The sequence below is a fragment of the Oncorhynchus clarkii genome, chromosome 2 (genome assembly GCF_045791955.1).
Source record: "Oncorhynchus clarkii lewisi isolate Uvic-CL-2024 chromosome 2, UVic_Ocla_1.0, whole genome shotgun sequence".
Taxonomy (NCBI): domain Eukaryota; kingdom Metazoa; phylum Chordata; class Actinopteri; order Salmoniformes; family Salmonidae; genus Oncorhynchus; species Oncorhynchus clarkii.
In genome coordinates this window covers 49,717,022-49,737,288 of record NC_092148.1, presented here as the reverse complement: position 1 = coordinate 49,737,288, position 20,267 = coordinate 49,717,022, and the positions used below count along the sequence as shown (strand labels likewise).

The 20,267-nt window shown below is 40.6% G+C and overlaps 1 protein-coding gene across 1 annotated transcript; it reads left to right on the top strand.

Moving 5' to 3' along the window:
- The first annotated feature begins 2,586 nt into the window (after positions 1 to 2,586).
- Positions 2,587 to 14,889, top strand: LOC139368944 (E3 ubiquitin/ISG15 ligase TRIM25-like). The gene is made up of 6 exons (XM_071108458.1): positions 2,587 to 3,250; positions 5,534 to 5,629; positions 5,805 to 6,038; positions 10,682 to 10,841; positions 12,448 to 12,495; positions 13,716 to 14,889. Exons 1-6 carry the CDS (start codon positions 2,654 to 2,656, stop codon positions 14,237 to 14,239), a joined length of 1,659 nt encoding a protein of 552 aa, XP_070964559.1. The 5' UTR covers positions 2,587 to 2,653; the 3' UTR covers positions 14,240 to 14,889.
- The last annotated feature ends 5,378 nt before the right edge of the window (positions 14,890 to 20,267 follow it).

Here is a 20,267-nt window from a genome sequence, read left to right as displayed (position 1 = left end):
GCCTTGAATGACCCTCCAAGTCAGAATTACAAGTGGGAGGCTCAGAGAAAATGTTGTGGCCCCGAGTTGCCGGGTTGTGACGTTTCACCACTGACCTTTTACCTTTCAACCAAAAGATGACAACAAATCCGTTTTTGACAACCTCAACCCTATCAATATAGATAATGTAGCTAGTCTGACAATATTGTCAATGTTAAGCAAGCAACATTAGTTAATAACTTATCAAGCTCGCTAAAATCTTAATGGTTTGTAGTATAAGTGTTCCGGCCAGAATGTACATCAATGACAATAAGTCATTTTTCTGACATCACATTTAAGAAATCGAAAGTTCTGACACACACGTGAACACGGCATTATGACACGTTCATATGATATCTGAGTGAGAGTGACTAACAAAATCAAGAGGTCAGGGCCCCTGGACACATATCTTGCGTGCCCGGTCAGCAATTTGGCCATGATTACTACAAAGTTTAGACAGCAGGCTAGACTAATTTACCTAGCAATCTATAAAATGTTAAACGACATGGGCTAATTGAGTGACTATCAGCGACTGACATAACAAGAGGAAAACTGCTGATGCACAACCGAAGTTCGAAATTCCACATTGTGTATTCTACTACTATACTGCTAGTAAGTTGACTTCCCTACATTCTTTTTATAATAATTTGATTGGGGGCCCCCTAAAAACGGAATTGGGTGTGGTAGGGGATTCGATTAACCCATTGAGTTCCACCATAACGCCGGTGTGTTTTGAACTTCTAACCCATTTTAATCATTATGGGTTTGAGCTACAGACTTCTGGGTTGGAACATTTGGATTTGTCTATTTCTTCTTCATCTGTAGATACCAACCAGTTTGTGTAATTAACGGGGGCTGAGCTAGAGCGGTGTTTGTGAGACGGGCGAATCCCGAAGGGGCCTGGTGCCAGGTATTTAAAAAAAAAAATGTCTGTAGATTCCGAATGGCTTGAGCAACAAACTATTAAAAGGTATTTATGAAAAGCTGAGATTCACGAACATGGAACATGCTTTGCTCTTTGATGTCCACAAACTACAATAGAGTCATTAGAAGGTAAGGAGTTCTTCTACATAGAAGATCATAGGAAATCCTAGGACATAGTGTCTACAATACTGTAACAAACTCCACATAGTTGTCATCGACTAGTTAGATATTAATTTCCCAGTGAGCAAACAATTTCTGTACAGCTTTCATATGAATTCATTTTTATCAGGTTTTTGCTTTGGCAGCCTTTTTATATATATATATATATATATATATATATATATATACATATATATATATTTTTTACATTTGTCAATTAAACGGATTTTGTCAAATAGTTGTGTTCCACTTGTAGCCCCGGTTATCCTGAAAAGAAATGGGTAAAACACTTCATTGTGAGGCTAAATACAGTATAAGAGCTGGACATGCAGATGAATGAAAGTCATCAATGAAAAGAGCATTTTTTGCTGGGTGTCACACCCTGATCTGTTTCACCTGTCCTTGTGCTTGTCTCCACCCCATTCCAGACATCGCCCATCTTCCCCATTATCCCATGGGTAATTATAACTGTGTTCTCCGTTTGTCTGTTGCCCGTTCGTCTTGTTTGTCAAGTCAAGCAGCGTTATGTCTCAGCTCCTGATTTTCCCATGTCTCTCTTTTTCTCGCTCCTGGTTTTAACCCTTGCCTGTCCCGACTCTGATCCCGCCTGCCTGACCACTCTGCCTGAACCTGCCTGCCGTCCTGTGCCTTTGTCCCTACTCTGGATTACCAACCTCTGCCTGCCTTGACCTGTCGTTTGCCTGCCCCTGTTGCTATAATAAACATTGTTACTTCAACACAGTCTGCATTTGGGTCTTACCTGAAACGTGATACTGGGCTCTCGGGACTGATAGGGCTCAAATGGTATGGTTAACTGTGTAGGAGGAGTTTGCACTGGGTGAAAAGTAATTGCATTAATTTTGTAACCGGCTGCGTCCTGGGCATGAGACGAGTGTCCAGTTCAAAGCGGATAGCAAACCTTGCCCAACCGGGGCACCCACTGTTCAATTTGAGAAGGGCGTTCCTCCCTCACCGGTTTTGCCCGGTCATGTCATGGGCCATGGCCCGGTGCACCCTGATTCAGCCTAATTAAACTCCCTCAAACCCAACCCACTGCTTATCTGAAAAGCAACTTTGGTCTTTTCTAACTCCAACCTAACTAATTATACAAAAATAAACTGGAAACTTGAACAACATACTTCATATATTCTAATAACTCGCATTTGAGAATGTTTAATTGTTTGATTTATTCCATATTAAACTTCAGGCCCTAACCTAGGAACAAAACAGTTTGTTTCTCTCTTGAAGTTGCCTGCAGGGCCACGTTCAGTTGCAAAATGTTCTTGAACATTGCAGATAGAAATACACAAATAGAGCCGAAGTGATTTCTTATTCTACATGTCGGAGTGGCATGTTAATTCTACATAACATATTTCTATCTGAATGTTCTAAAACGTTGCGTCCTGCTGAACGCGCCCCAGTTCTCTCTCTCTCTTTCTAACCCCACCCCTCTGGCCAGAACCAGGAAGTCCCTCTCCCTCCCACAAACTCTCTCCTGAGAAAACAAAGCTGATCTGAGTATCTGTCTGTGTGAGAGTGAACAACAGTCCAAATGGCTCAGCAAGGAGTTCTCCTGGATCAGGACCAGTTCTGTTGTTCTGTCTGTCTGGATCTACTGAAGGAGCCAGTCACTACTGCCTGTGGACACAGTTACTGTTGGAGGTGTATTGAGGACTGCTGGGATAAGAATGTTCTGAAAGGGGTCTATAGCTGTCCCCAGTGCAGACAGACCTTCACTCCAAGGCCTACTCTGAGGAAAAATAACATGTTGGCTGAGGTAGTTGAGAAACTGAAGAAGACAGTACTCCAGGCTGCTACCCCTCCTACTCTGTGCTATGCTGGACCTGGAGATGTGGCGTGTGATTTCTGCACTGGGACCAGAAAGCAGAAAGCCCTCATGTCCTGTCTGGCGTGTTTGGCCTCTTACTGTGAGACTCACCTCCAACCTCACTATGAAGTTCCTGCCTTTAAGAAGCACAAATTGATTAAAGCCACAGCTCGACTACAGGAGAAGATCTGCTCTCATCATGACAAACTGCTGGAGTTTTACTGTCGTACACATCAGCAGTGTATCTGTATGCTGTGTGTGATGGATGTACATAAAGGCCATGATACAGTGTCAGCTGCAGCAGAGAGAACTGAGAAACAGGTAGGACCCGTTCAACATGTTGGTGACTGTCTGATGAACAAAGACTTAAAGATACAGTAGGAACTAAGTCTGTTTGAATGATATATATTTGAAATATAATTGACCCACAGCAGAAGTAACACAAACTGTGAGAATATAAAGTACCAGTCAGAAGTTGGGACACACCTACTCATTCAAGGGTTTTCCTCTATTTTTACTATTTTCTACATTGTAGAATAATGGTGAAGACATCAAAACTATGAAATAACACATATGGAATCATGTAGTAACCCAAAAAGGTTAAACAAATCCAAATAGATTTTTCTAGTTGAGATTCTTCAAAGTAGCCGCCCTTTGCATTGATGACAGCTTTGCACACTCTTCCGCATACATAGGTTCGGCTAGGCGAAGTGAACGTCTGCGCTCGCATATCCCCTTACCATACCTACGCTTGAAAAACGCAATGTTACCGTTTGTCCCTCGAGATGCCGTAAACCAGTACACTTTCTCAAAATAGTCTGAATTAATCTTAGATAACGCAAGAAATCCGTAATTAATTTGCACATTTCTTGCAGAGGAGGTGTTAGGTGCGCAATTTTACATCTCACTAAGATGTTTGCCGCAGTATTTCTCAAGTGAAAACTAGTCGTCTTCCCCATTTTTGGTATAATGGCATTCGCAACAATTATATGTGCATTCCGCCACCTACTGTACAGGTGGATAATGAAGTTCAAAAAATGAAAAAAAGCGGGTAAAAAATAATAATTTAATGTTAATTAAACTAAATCAGCTTGCTTTTCTGTTTTAGTCAGGTCCCTACACCGGCTCAGAAGGATCCTGTGATGGCGGGACATTTCCTGGCGACAGTCGTCCTTGCAGTGCGTCTGCCGTTAAAGGTTCAACGCAGATGTTTGTTTTTTTTCAACACCAAATCATGATTGTTTTCTATTAAAATGGTCTAAAAGAAACACATAGCTTCTTAGCGAAGATACATTTCTCAAGCAAGAATTTAGCTTGGACTGTCTGGGAGTGGTCTGAGTGGGGAGGGGAAAACTAGCTGTTATTGGCAGAGATCTTTGGAACTCTTTCTAATTGGTCTATTAACGAATTTACCACCTGGTAATGTCACCAGGCCAAAGCTCCATCATGCACGGGGCTTTTAAAAATATGTGGGTTTTTGGTAACGGAATTACAAGGCAATGTTTCTTAAATTTACAGAAGGCAAATAATTTATCCAAACGAAATATAAGTGTTGATATTAATTGGCAGGGGTCTGTAATTGATGTATTTCTAATACCTTTTAAGACTTTTTTCTGGTAGATGTTGTCTAATACCCCCTTTTCCATCTGTTTGACCAGAAATCAAAGCCATTAGTTGCTAGGTTTCCATCCAATTGGCAACAGATTCTCATGCAAATATTTAAAAAATATGCAAAAGAAAATATGCAAATTTTTCCACCAGTGGTGTGGATCCACCAAACTGACTTGTTGACATACAGTGACCTTGGAAAGGTGTGCACTTTCACCACCCTGTGAAGTTCATAATAATTTATTTAATCTGTAGCCTAATAAACTTCATGGTTTCCCGAGTCCTAGTTGGAGGACCACACACCATGCCATCGCGTGACTCCCAATTGGATGATTGTTATATCAATATTTGCGCTTAAAGGCATTTCCACAATGTCTAGCGTAATACATTTTACCGACACAAAAAGATCCCTCCCACCATGTCTAACAAAGAAATGTTCTGTCGGCATTTATAAAATTGGACGGAAACTTCCTGTTTCCTTCAAAGCTGTTGTGATACATTTGTGTATATAGCATGACTTTATTCGCATAAAAACTGTGGATGGAAACATGTGCCTAATTTTTAAGATGGAAAATGTATCTATGCCTTAATTTCCCAAAAATATACTCTTAGCTTTCATTTGACACCCAATTTGATATGCTCCTATGAACTTCACATGCTGGTGCTCATGGGTAATTTTACATGGAAATTACCATATAATACGAAAAGTATGATGTAGTACATAATTACTTTAACCTAGATGCCCCAAATGTATCACCATTTTCTCAAGCCAAACACCATTATCATTCAGAATATGCCCTTTCATGACTCCAAAGTTCAGTGTAAACTACTTGATGCATGTAGGTTTACATAGCAACATATCAATTATCATATTGCGAAGGTATTTCCTCAATATTTTAGACCTTACTCTCTATTTGCCCTATGTCTCATTACTGTGTTAGTGGAACTACTGGACAAATAAAGCTTGATAACTCATTGAATAGTGACTTTCCACAGAAGCAACTGGGGATGAGTCAGCAGAAGGTCCAGCAGAGAGTCCAGAAGAGAGAGAAGGAGTTGAAGGAGCTCCAACAGGCTGTGGAGTCTCTCAAGGTGAATATTGACCAGAGATGCACCTTTTCACTTCTCTCGGAGAGAGAGAGAGAGAGAGAGACCCCTCTCCGAACTCACTGATCCCCACTGTGGGGAACAGGCTGTCTGGGCTCCTAGTTAAAGAGAGAATAGACTGTTTAACATGAAGCCTTCTCTTCTCTCTCTGTCCTAAAAGCACTCTGCACAGGCAGCAGTGGATGACACTGAGAATATCTTTACTCAGCTGATACGCTCCATTGAGAGAAGGTGCTCCGAAGTGAAGGAGCTGATCAGAGCCCAAGAGAAGGCTCAAGCGAGTCAAGCTGAAGGACTTCTGGAGCAACTGAAGCAGGAGATAGCTGAGCTGAGGAAGAGAAACGCTGAGCTGGACCAGCTCTCACACACAGAGGACCACATCCATTTCCTGCAGGTAACTATATTGCCTTGATACAGTTGAAGTCAGAAGTTTACATACACCTTAGCCAAATACCTTTAAACTCAGTTTTTCACAATTCCTGACATTAAATCAGAGTAAAAATTCCTTGTCTTAGGTCAGTTAGGATCACCACTTTATTTTAAGAATGTGAAATGTCAGAATAATAGTAGAGAGAATTATTTATTTCAGCTTGTATTTCTTTCATCACATTCCCAGTGGGTCAGAAGTTTATATACACTCAATTAGTATTTGGTAGCATTGCCTTTAAAATGTTTAACTTGGGTCAAACGTTTTGGGTAGCCTTCCACAAGCTTCCCACAATAAGTTGGGTGAATTTTGGCCCATTCCTCCTGACAGAACTGGTGTAACTGAGTCAGGTTTGTAGGCCTCCTTGCTCGCACATGCCTTTTCAGTTCAGCCCACAAATGTTCTATAGGATTGAGGTCACGGCTTTGTGATGGCCACTCGAATGCCTTGACTTTGTTGTCCTTAAGCCATTTTGCCACAACTTTGGAAGTATATTCGGGGTCATTGTCCATTTGGAAGACCCATTTGCGACCAAGCTTTAACTTCCTGACTGATGTCTTGAGATGTTGCTTCAATATATCCACATAATTTTCCATCCTCATGATGCCATCTATTTTGTGAAGTGCACCAGTCCCTCCTGCAGCAAAGCACCCCCACAACATGATGCTGCCACCCCCGTGCTTCACGGTTGGGATGGTGCTCTTCAGCTTGCAAGCCTCCCCCTTTTTCCTCCAAACATTACTATGGTCATTATGGCCAAACAGTTCTATTTTTGTTTCATCAGACCAGAGGACATTTCTCCAAAAAGTACGATCTTTGTCCCCATATGCAGTTGCAAACCGTAGTCTGGCTTTTTATATGGCGGTTTTGGAGCAGTGGCTTCTTCCTTGCTGAGTGGCCTTTCAGGTTATGTCGATATAGGACTCGTTTTACTGTGGATATAGATACTTTTCTACCTGTTTCCTACAGCATCTTCACGAGGTCCTTTGCTGTTGTTCTGGGGATAGATTTGCACTTTTTGCACCAAAGTACGTTCATCTCTAAGAGACAGAACGCGTCTCCTTCCTGAGCGGTATGACGGCTGCGTGGTCCCATGGTGTTTATACTTGCGTACTATTGTTTGTACAGATGAACGTGGTACTTTCAGGCATTTGGAAATTGCTCCCAAATATTAACCAGACTTGTGGAGGTCTACAATTATTTTCCTGGGGTCTCGGCTGATTTCTTTTGATTTTCCCATGATGTCAAGCAAAGAGGCACTGAGTTTGAAGGTAGGCCTTGAAATACATCCACAGGTACACCTCCAATTGCCTCAAATAATGTCAATTAGCCTAACATAAGCTTCGAAAGCCAAGACATCTTTTTCTGGAATTTTCCAAGCTGTTTGAAGGCACAGTCAACTTAGTGTATGCACATTTGTGACCCACTGGAATTGTGATACAGTGAATTATAAGTGAAATAATCTGTCTGTAAACAATTGTTGGAACAATTACTTGTCATGCACAACGTAGATGTCCTAACCGACTTGCCAAAACGATAGTTTGTTAATAACTTCTTATGGCTGCAGGGGCAATATTGAGTAGCATGGATGAAAGGTGCCCAAAGGTGCCCTGGGTAAACGGCCTGCTCCTCAGTCCCAGTTGCTAATATATGCATATTACTATTAGTATTGGATAGAAAACATTCTGAAGTTTCTAAAACTGTTTGAACGATGTCTGTGAGTATAACAGAACTCATATGGCAGGCAAAAACCTGAGAAGAAATCAAAACAGGAAGTGGGAAATCTGAGGTTGGTCGATTTTCAACCCAGCCCCTATTGAATACACAGTGGGATATTGGTTATGTTGCACTTCCTAAGGCTTCCACTAGATGTCAACCGTCTTTAGAAACTTGTTTGAGGATTCTACTGTGAAGTGGGACCGAATGAGAGAGGAATGAGTCAGAGGTCTGCCAGCAGTCACACGCTGGTCATTTCACATGAGAGGTAGCTGCGTTCCTTTGCTTTTCTGAAGACAAAGAAATTCTCCGGTTGGAATATTATTGAAGTTTTATGTTAAAAACATCCTAAAGATTGATTCCATACATCGTTTGACATGTTTCTACAGACGGTAACAGAACTTTTTGACATTTCGTCTGCAACTAGGGAACGCGCTTCATGACTTTGGATTTGTTCCTGGGAGTGCATTCCGATGAAGATCCTCAAAGGTAAGTGAATATTTATAATGTTATTTCTGATTTCTGTTGACTCCAACATGGTGGATTTCTATTTTTTTTCTGAGCGCCGTTCTCAGATTATTGCATGGTTTGCTTCTTCCGTAAAAGCTTTTTTGAAATCTGACACAGCGGTTGCATTAAGGAGAAGTGTATCTATATTTCCATGTCTAACAATTGTATTTTCATCTACATTTATAATGAGTAATTCTGTAAAATGACGTGGCTCTCTGCAATATCACCGGATCTTTTTGAAACTAGTGAACATAACGTGACAATGTATACTGAGATTTTTTTTAATATAAATATGCACTTTATCGAACAAAACATACATGTATTGTGTAACATGAAGTCCTATAAGTGTCATCTGAGGAAGATCATCAATGGTTAGTGATTAATTTTATCTATATTTGTGCTTTTTGTGACTCCTCTCTTTGGCTGGAAAAATGGCTGTGTTTTTCTGTGGCTTGGCTCTGACCTAACATAATCGTTTGTGATGCTTTCGCTGTAAAGCCTATTTGAAATCAGACAATTTGGTGGGATTAACAACAATATTACTTTTAAAATGGTATAAGACATGTACAGTGGGGCAAAAAAGTATTTAGTCAGTCACCAATTGTGCAAGTTCTCCTACTTAAAAAGATGAGAGAGGCCTGGAATTTTCATCATAGGTACACTTCAACTATGACAGACAAAATGAGAAAACAAATCCAGAAAGTCACATTGTAGGATTTTTTATTAATTTATTTGCAAATTATGGTGGAAAATAAGTATTTGGTCACCTACAAACAAGCAAGATTTCTGGCTCTCACAGACTTGTAACTTCTTCTTTAAGAGGCTCCTCTGTCCTCCACTCGTTACCTGTATTAATGGCACCTGTTTGAACTTGTTATCAGTATAAAAGACACCTGTCCACAACCTCAAACAGTCACAGTCCAAACTCCACTATGGCCAAGACCAACGAGCTGGACACCAGAAACAAAATTGTAGACCTGCACCAGGCTGGGAAGACTGAATCTGAAGAAATCAACTGTGGGAGCAATTATTAGGAAATGGAAGACATACAAGACCACTGATAATCTCCCTCGATCTGGGGCTCCACGCAAGATCTCACCCCATGGGGTCAAAATGATCACAAGAACGGTGAGCAAAAATCCCAGAACCACACGGGGGGACCTAGTGAATGACCTGCAGAGAGCTGGGACCAAAGTAACAAAGCCTACCATCAGTAACACACTACGCCGCCAGGGACTCAAATCCTGCAGTGCCAGACGTGTCCCCCTGCTTAAGCCAGTACATGTCCAGGCCCGTCTGAAGTTTGCTAGAGAGCATTTGGATGATCCAGAAGAAGATTGGGAGAATGTCATATGGTCAGATGAAACCAAATTTTTTTGGTAAAAACTCAAGTCGTCGTGTTTGGAGGACAAAGAATGCTGAGTTGCATCCAAAGAACACCATACCTACTGTGAAGCATGGGGGTGGAAACATCATGCTTTGGGGCTGTTTTTCTGCAAAGGGACCAGGACGACTGATACGTGTAAAGGAAAGAATGAATGGGGCCATGTATCGTGAGATTTTGAGTGAAAACCTCCTTCCATCAGCAAGGGCATTGAAGATGAAACATGGCTGGGTCTTTCAGCATGACAATGATCCCAAACACACTGCCAGGGCAACGAAGGAGTGGCTTCGTAAGAAGCATTTCAAGGTCCTGGAGTGGCCTAGCCAGTCTCCAGATCTCAACCCCATAGAAAATCTTTGGAGGGAGCTGAAAGTCTGTGTTGCCCAGCAACAGCCCCAAAACATCACTGCTCTAGAGGAGATCTGCATGGAGGAATGGGCCAAAATACCAGCAACAGTGTGTGAAAACCTTGTGAAGACTTACAGAAAACGTTTCACCTCTGTCATTGCCAACAAAGATTATATAACAAAGTATTGACATAAACTTTTGTTATTGACCAAATACTTATTTTCCACCATAATTTGCAAATAAATTAATAAAAAATCCTACAATGTGACTTTCTGGATTTTTTTTCTAATTTTGTCTGTCATAGGTGAAGTGTACCTATGATGAAAATTACAGGCCTCTCTCATCTTTTTAAGTGGGAGAACTTGCACAATTGGTGGTTGACTAAATACTTTTTTGCCCCACTGTATGTTTGAGGAATTTTAATTGAGATTTCTGTTGTTTGAATTTGGAGCTCTGCACTTTCACTGGCTGTTGTCATATCAATCCCGTTAACGGGATTGCAGCCCTAAGAATTTTGCGGAGTGGTTGAAAAATTAGTTTTTATGACTCCAACCTAAGTGTATGTAAACTTCCGACTTCAACTTTACATGTGACACATCAGTGTAGAATGGATGAAACTCTAAATTATTTGTCCGTTTGTCTGACTCCCCAGAGTTATCAGTCTCTCTCCAGTCTGAGTGTTTCTTCAGACTTACCCAGCATCACTGTCCGTCCTCTTCAGTACTTTGGATATGTGAGTAAGACTGTGTCTGAGCTGAGAGAGAAACTAGAATACTTCCTTAAAAGAGAATGGACCAAGATCTCGACTACAGGTACGTTGAAAATAATAAAAACATCAACTTTAGATCACTGAAAGTTCCCTACAATTCATATACAGTGCATTCGGAAAGTATTCAGACCCCTTGACTTTTTCCACATTTTGTTACGTTACAGCCTTATTCTAAAATGGGTTAAATAAAAATAATCCTCATCAATCTACACACAATACCACATAATGACAGAGCGAAAACAGGTGTTTACACATTTTTGTTAATTTATTATAAAAAACAGAAATACCTTATTTACATAAATATTCAGACCCTTTGCCATGAGACAGGAAATTGACCTCAGGTGCATACCGTTTCCATGGATCATCCTTGAGATGTTTCTACAATTTGTTTGGAGTCCACCTCTGATAAATTCAATTGATTGGACATGATTTGGAATGGCACACACCTGTCTATATAAGGTCCCACAGTTGACAGTGCATGTCAGAGCAAAAACCAAGCCATGGGGTCGAAAGAATTGTCCATAGAGCTCCGAGACAGTATAGTGTCGAGGCAAAGATCTGGGGAAAGTTCTGCATTATTAAAGGTCCCCAAGAACACAGTGGCCTCCATCATTCTTAAGTGGAAGAAGTTTGGAACCACCAAGACTCTTCCAAGAACTGGCCGCCTGGCCAAACTGATTACCTCAGGGAGGTGACCAAGAACCCGATGTTCACTCTGACAGAGCTCCAGAGTTCCTCTGTGGAGATGTGAGAACCTTCCAAAAGGAGAACCTTCAGATCAGGCCTTTACGGTAGAGTGGCCAGACGGAAGCCACTCCTCAGTAAAAGGCACATGACAGCCCACTTAGAGTTTGCCAAAAGGCACCTAATGAACTCTCAGACCATGAGAAACAAGATTCTCTGGTCTGATGAAACCAAGATTGAACTGAATACCAAGCGTCACGTCTGGAGGAAACCTGGCACCATCTCTACGGTGAAACATAGTGGTGGCAGCATCATGCTGTGGGTAGGTTTTTCAGCAGCAGGGACTGGGAGACTAGTCAGGATTGAGGGAAAGATAAACAGAGCAAAGGACAGATAGATCCTTGATGAAAATCTGCTCCAGAGCATTCAGGAGATCAGAGTGGGTCGAAGGTTCACCTTCCAACAGGACAATGACCCTAAGCACACAGCCAAGACAACGCAGGAGTGGCTGCGGGACAATCTCTGAATGTCCTTGAGTGGCCTAGCCAGAGCCCGGACTTGAACCAGATCGAACATTTCTGGAGAGACCTGAAAATAGCTGTGCAGCGACACTCCCCATCCAACCTGACAGAGGTTGAGAGGATCTGCAGAGAAGAATAAGAGAAAGTCCCAAGCTTGTAGCGTCATACCTAAGAGGACTCGAGGTTGTAATCGCTGCCAAAAGTGCTTTAACAAAGTCTTAAGGAAACGGTCTGAATACTGATGCAAATGTAATATTTGTTTTTTTTATACATTTTTAAAAAATAATCTGTTTTTGCTTTGTCATTATGGGGTATTGTGTTTAGATTGAGGGGGGAAAAAAACTATAAAATACATTTTAGAATAAGGCACTGTAACACAACAATGTGCAATATGGTATGACGATAACATTCCCTCTCTCTGTGAATGTGTTTGTTTGTCTGTAGTGGATGTTTTGCCTACAGAGCCCAAGACCAGAGAACAGTTCTTACAATGTGAGTCTCTTTATTCAAAGCAACTAACAGTTCAGACAGGAAACCCTCATTCGTTTAACCATTTATTAGAAAACAGATGACAATAGATTTCGAAAACAGATGACAATAGATTTGGTCTTGGCATTAGGCAATGCTACTTCAGGGGATGCCTCGATGCCATATCAATGAGTACCATTATTACCATTATCAATCAACCACAGGCAGTGAGCGAGATATATACCAATCCCCCTGACAGGAACAAATAGCAGAAACAAACAGGTGGAGGCTGGGGTGGTGTTGAGACTAGCAGAAAACAGACAATGTATAGCGGGTAGCAGCGATGTTACCGCGGCAACAATATTAAGCAGCAAAGAAAAGCTAATGGCATAGTTTAGCGCAGAAGAGTGTGTGTGTGTGTGTGTGTGTGTGTGTGTGTGTGTGTGTGTGTGTGTGTGTGTGTGTGTGTGCGCGCGCGTGCGTGCGTGCGTGCGTGCAGAACTGGTCAAGTTCAATAGACCTCAATATTAATGTAGGAACTGTTTTAATCCGATTGGTGTAATCTCAGTTGATGCTATCTCTATCACTAATGCTCTTTTATACGGACACTCCTCACAAACCCTGAGATAGAAATATATACTATAGCAATAGTGGATATAGTCAAAGACTGGGTACTGCAGCTATCTGATTCATTGTCTTGCTCCTTTGATCTCTGCTCTGCTATAATCAAAGACCGGGTACACTGTAACAAATTGGTGAAAATGTACAGCTAAAAATCTTAAATTAGCTACTGGAATTCTTTGTAAAAAGTAAAAGCAATGCATTATGGGGGCTCAATGACATTCAGCTACACTGTTAGCAATTGCTGTAATTTTACAATAAAGTACTGTATTATATATATATATATAATACAGTATATATATATATATATATATAACTGTTTTGCTGTTCATTTACTGCAGCATACTGAAAAATTATGGTGCATTGTTGGAAATGGGTACAGCCACAGAATACAGCAACCTACTGGCTACTGTGCTGCCAATCATTTACTATATTGCAGTACCAACCCATACTGTATTTTTGTAGCACCAAAAAAAGCTTTTCCTGTAACTCTACAGTAACCTACTGGCTACTGTGCTGCCAGTAAATTACTGAAAAAAGACAGGATTTTTTTTTACATTGTGGATACATTATTTGACAACTTGTACTAAACTCTGCTGGTCTCTGCTCTGCTCTTCTCCCAGATTCCTGTCAGCTCACACTGGACCCAAACACAGCATGTGAAGAACTCTTTCTGACTGAAGGGAAGAGAAAGGTCACCTTTACAGATCAAGCCCAATCATATCCTAACCATCCAGACAGGTTCACCAACTACTACCAGGTTCTGTGTAGAGAGGGTCTGTCTGGATGCTGTTACTGGGAGGTGGAGTGGAGTGGGCACTGGGTACATACAGCAGTCTCATATAAAGACATCAGCAGAACAAGGGCAGGTCATGCATTCGGATCCAATGACAAGTCCTGGAGTTTAGGGTGCTCTACGGGTGGTTATCGTTTCATACACAATAATGTTGTGACTAATGTACCGGGCCCTTGGTCCTCCAGAGTGGGAGTGTACCTGGATCACAAGGCAGGTACTCTGTCCTTCTACAGCATCTCTGACACAATGACCCTCCTCCACAAAGTCCACACCACATTTCCTCAGCCCCTCTATCCTGGGTTTCGTCTCTATGGAGCTAATGATACTGCTGAGCTGTGTAAACTGTGGTAGGGGCCCACATAGATACTAGTCATGCTGGTGGTGACAGTCCCCATATGTGATGCTTCATTCGGCTTAGTTTTTTTTCTGCAGTTACTTCATCGGACTGATTAGATCTTCAGAGATGTAATTAATAAAAATGTAATGTATTTCTATTCTATCAAATGGAATGTTTTAATCTTGTATATTCACCATGGTGTATGTTTTTGATGTATATTGGTTTGCATTGAGCGCCATTGATATGTTTTCTATTGGTTATCGGTCTCTATGCAATTTTTCTCAGTGGCATGGAACAGGTAGTTTAACTTACTTGCTAACTAAACTATTTGGGATGGTTTCCCGGACACAGATTAAGCCCAGTACTAGACTTAAAAGCATGTTCAATGGAGCTGTCCGGGAAACCAGTTCTAAATTTGGCATATTTTATGCACCCATAATTTTCAGGCGCAACATTAAACCTATCCAGCAGGTGGTGCTACTGACCAAACAATAAAAAAACTGCAAATATCTTGACTTGCCAGTCAATATATTGTGCTAATATGTTGTAGATGTATCGTCAATCAACTATCCCGAGTTAGGAATAGATTAAGTTAGGCCTTCTATTGTTCAGTGATAAAAATTAAAAAAATTCTGGTGTTGGGAAATAAATTCAACAAAAACAAGGTCATGATTTGGATTGTCAAATGTCTTTTCCAATTGGATAAGCAAGTTCCTGAAACGTTAAAATACTGCGTTTCACCCGTACCTCACAGTTGTTTGTATGTTTATGTCTGACATTAACAGATGACATTAACAAACACTATAGTAATAGTATTCCGAGGTATGTATTTGACTTTTAAATGGACTGTGTTGAAGCTGGTTTGTGGTGTGCTGATAGAGGAGGGGAGGAGATAACGATAAAGAAGACAAAAGATTTTCATACACAGGAGAGTTACTGGCTCTGTCCCAAATGACACCCACTTCTGACCAGGTCAATAGTAGTGCACTACATTGGGAATACAGTGTATATTTCAGATCACTGTCATTGGAATACTTCATGGCTGACATTCCCCCATTCGTGTTTAGACATCCTCTCATTGAACTGGGACAGATTCTAAATGGTATTGATACGCCATACGGGTCTAACTAAAGTTGCACATACAGTACCTGTATTCCTTCATCTCCAGAACTTTACCTGATCTCACTCTCTCACTCACTAGGGCCAGCTCTAGGCATAAGAGGTCGCCCCCTCCCCTCCCCCTTACGAGGTATGCTTAGATATGCAGACATATTTAGATTTTTTAAAATTTAATTAACATAGAATTAAGCATAATGACTATGGCTCAAGAAACAAAGGAAAGGCATGTTTCAGGTGTTTGAAAAATGCTAAATTCTCCAACTTCCGCACGGGAAGTCTAGTCACCCTCTGGACCACCTCCCCAGCTATCCACACGTACTTTGTGTTAGTGTAAGAATGTGTGAGTAGAGTCCAGTGTGTGTGTGTGCATTGAGTTAGTGCAAAAAAGGGACAATGCAGGTGGTCTGGGTGGCCATTTGATTAGCTATTTAGAAGTCTTGTTTAGCAGTCTTATGGCTTGGGGGTAGGAGCTGTTCAGGGTCCTGTTGGTTCCAGACTTCGTGCACTGTGCGGTAAGCAGAGAGATCAGTCTATGACTTGGGTGGCTGGAGTCTATGACTTGGGGGGCCCAAAAGGCTAGGCCCTGCAGACAACCTCAATAGGGTTTCTTTGCGCCTCTATTCTTTTGGTGTAGTCATCTCCCTACTACATATGGAGTGACGATAGAACGATGAGAAACAGGAGCAAGGTGATGGAGACAATTATTTTTGAACAGTTATCTTCCTATCTGACATCAAATAACCCTTGCTTTCAACTTCTTTATCCTAAATGTCAACAATACAAAGTCTCCGCTATACCCTCCTTTCTCTTGTTTGTGTATTACAAGGATTAATGTAACAGTTTTACTAAGTTGTTTCTTCTTGGGTTAATCACTTAGTAAAAAATAATTAGAGTACATGTCAAGAAAGTGTATAAAACTGTATTAAAAGTCATAACATGTACAATTCATTCCATATGCTTAACATGGGAAATGTTCATTTCCTTCCATAAGAGTTATTGAAGATGTGAGATAAGCCCCTGCCTTCACCGGGGATATATTATGCCACGTTCACGTTATGTTGGAGTGATCGGAGGAACACAAGTACCCTTCCTTCTCACCATTGAAGACGAAACCGCGGCCATGTTTGTTGCCATATTCAGTGATGCATGAGACCAGAGTTTAGCATGTAGGAAAGATCGGGCTCCAGAGATCATACCTGAGTTTCCTCCTCCTTCCCAGTAGAAAGGTCGTACTTCCGAGTTCCCGACATGAAGTGAACGAGGCAACACACAGGTTTCAGTAGAAGGTTAGGTGGTGGTTGACATGACTATCATCCAACTGGGCATACACTGGTTGACTCAAAATTGTTTCAATGTAATTACATTGAACCAACGTGGCATAGACGTTGAATTGACGTCTGTGCCCAGCAGGATTGCAATACAGACTACCTTTGTCTCTTAACTTTAACCTAACTAATTGTTAAAGAAAACGGCTGCATACAGCGCTTTTGGAAATTATTCAGACCCCTTGACTTTCCTCACATTTTGTTACGTTACAGCCTTATTCTAAAATGGATTAAATCTACACACAATACCCCATAATGACAAAGCAACAACAAAAAAAATTCGAAGACAAAAATATATATCAAAAGTGAAATTTTGCTTTAATGTCAAGTCAGCTCATAATTGTGGCTACCTTAGCTGTTACGCTAGCGAACATGCCACTGAACACTGACACTAGCGTATTGACATATTGGTATTAATGAATAATGAATAGACAGCAACGTATTCACCTACAAATATGAGTGTTCAGGCAAATAAATAGTTAGCTAGCTCGTTGACACCTTCATTGAGCAAAAGCCATCCAGGAAGACTGTCGCTGCTTCAGAAGACCAGGTGCTTTCCCTCTCCGAGGCTGACCTGACGAAAACTCTCAAAAATGTTTAATATTCACAAAGCACCCGGCTCAGATGGCACCCCTGGCCTCGTCTTCAGAGTGTGTGTTGACTAGCTGGCGGGCGTCTTCTCGGACATCTTCAACCTGTCCCTGTCCCAGGATCTAGTCCCCACCCTTCCTCTTGAAAACACACTATATGGGATACTTCTAGTAGTTTGACACATTAAACATTTCTTAATAACTGTTTAAGTTGATGCTGTGATGCCGTTAATAAAGATAAGACAAAACGTGTAGAGAAGGTTGTTTAAGTTTGTGAAATGTGCAACACAACCGAATTACTTTAGGATAGTGAACACTTACACCAGGCACTGAATATGGGTGTGGTGCACGTGTGTGTGGAGCTGACATTTGTGGATGTACACTTTTGTGTAAACCAATAATGGTCTGTGTTGAAGTTTCCGAAGTGTGCAGGGAGGGCCCTACGAAATGTTTGTTTTTTTTCCAGCCAGCCCCCCGTGAAAAGTGATGTTACTTCACATGCCTATATCATGCATGCACAATTCCTTGGTAACAATAAGAGTCAGTGACACCTTCAGTGCCTTCACACCCCTTGACTTTTTCCAAATTTTGTTGTTACAAAGTGAGATTAAAATATATGAATTTTTTTGTCAACGATACTCTAAATTCTAACTTTATTTTTAACAATGGAAAATAAAACACTTAATATTTCTTGATAAGTATTCAACTCCCTGAGTCAATACATAGAATCACATTTGGCTGTGATTATAGTGTTGAGTCTCTAAGAGCTTTCCACACCTGGATTGTACAATATTTTCCCATTTATTATTTTAAAAATTATTCAAGCTCTGTTTAGTTGGTTGTTGATCATTCCTAGACAGCCATTTCAAGTCTTGCCATAGATGTTGCCGCTCAGGAACATTTGTGGTAAGCAACTCCAGTGTATATTTGGCCTTGTGTTTTAGGTTATAGTCCTGCTGAAAGGTGAATTTGTCTCCCAGTGTTGGAAAGCATACTGAACCAGGTTTTCCTCTAGGATTTTGTCTGTGCTCACCTCTATTCTTATTATTTTTATCCCCCCAAAAAACTCCCTAGTCCTTGCCGATGACAAGCAAACCCATAACATGATGCAGCCACCACCATGCTTGAAAATATGAAGAGTGGTACTCAGTGACCACGTTTACATGCGCTCAGTATTCCGGATAGTAGATCATATCCCGCTTAAGGTCTTATTCGGGATAAGCTGTTTACATGAACCTTTGATATCCCGCTCACGAATATCCATTTACCATGAATAAACACAATATTCCTAATTTAATTTCATATAGGTTAAATGGAATAGTAACTGAAATCTGGACACTGACTGTAGGCCTATAACCTCTCACATGTAGTCGAAAAAATATTAACTCCTGCAGAATTATGCATTTCTTGCAGAAAATTATACAACAAATGTTAATTTTATCTCTGGAACAGGAGTGGAGAAATATGATTTATTTCTTTCAGCAACTCTTGAGAAAATGCTAATGTGCATGTAATTGTTATCTTTGACACTGTTATGCAAGCAGGCAGTATTTCAACCACATAAAATATGCACCCAAGTCGAACTGAAGTCTTATCAGAAATATGTTTCATAGTTTTCTCAGCTTTTCATTTCCTTATAAACGGTTTCCACTGTTTTTAAATGATTGGATTTTCTCCCCGGTCCCTAAACTAAACAGACAACTTTACCTGTGTTAACTAGATTACTAATGCATTAATTCTATCAATGTAAGACATACATGTGAGCACAACTTTATTTAGTCTTCCGGGGCAACAAGTTATGACAGAAGAGAAGATGCAGGCATCGAACTATAGTTGACAACAACAAAAAATGACCTACCATAAGTCGGAAATTATAATATGGCCAACAAATGTTGAAAATTATAATCAGAAATGTTTCTAAATGAAGGGTAAAAGTAGCCTAAGCCAGTAAACTATATGGTCCAATACAGCATATCAGCTAAATAGATTGTGTATTGAACTACACAGGTAGCCTGCTTCTTGAAGTGATTTGTTTGACAATTAGATGAAAACATCACAACAGTGATGATATACGAAACTGAACCTGCACAGACCGTGAAAAACAACAGTAAACGGCATAAGATGTTTGCATGCCCCAGTATCCCATCTAAGATCAGCATATCCCAGGCATCTTATCCGGGTTTCTCATAACCGGGACATAAGCCTTTTCTGGTTAATGCAAACGGATATGTTTATATGCGGCAACTCAAAAACAGAATACTTGACTATCCCAAAATAATAACGGGATATTGGGGTGCATGTAAAAGAGGAGAGTGATTTGTTGAATTTGCTCAGAGTAAATTTCTTTGCAATATTACCTTAGTGCCTTATTGCAAACAGGATGCATGTTTTGGAATATTTTTATTCTGTGCAGGCGTCCTTCTTTTCACTCTGTCATTTAGGTTTGTGTTGTGGAGTAACTACAACGATGTTGATCCGTCCTCAGGTTTCTCCTATCACTCTGTAACTGTTTTAAAGTCACCATTGCTCTCATGGTGAAATCCCTGAGCGGTTTCCTTCCTCTCCGGCAACTGAGTTAGGAAGGACGCCTGTATCTTTGTAGTGACTGGGTGTACTGATACACCATCCAAAGTGCTATTTAAGAACACCATGCGCAAAGGGATATTCAATGTCGGCTTCAAAATAAATAATTAAACCCATCTACTAATAGGTGTTCTTCTGGTCCTGAATATTTTGGCTTGCCATGACAGGTTGACAGGTTGAATATTTATTGGTCTAAGACATCAGCTTCACAATTTATTAATTTGAAAAAAATATAAACATAATACCACTTTAACATTAGATCGCATTCAAGGTAAATGCTGCAGATGTCAGATTCATTTGAGAAATGTCCTATAAAATGTCAAGCCACTATAGCTTGGTTTCTGACTGAATCCCAGCCTAGGTCTATTATTATTTAGTCTCTTTACAAGGATAACATGTACAGGAAGTGACCAATTGAATTACAA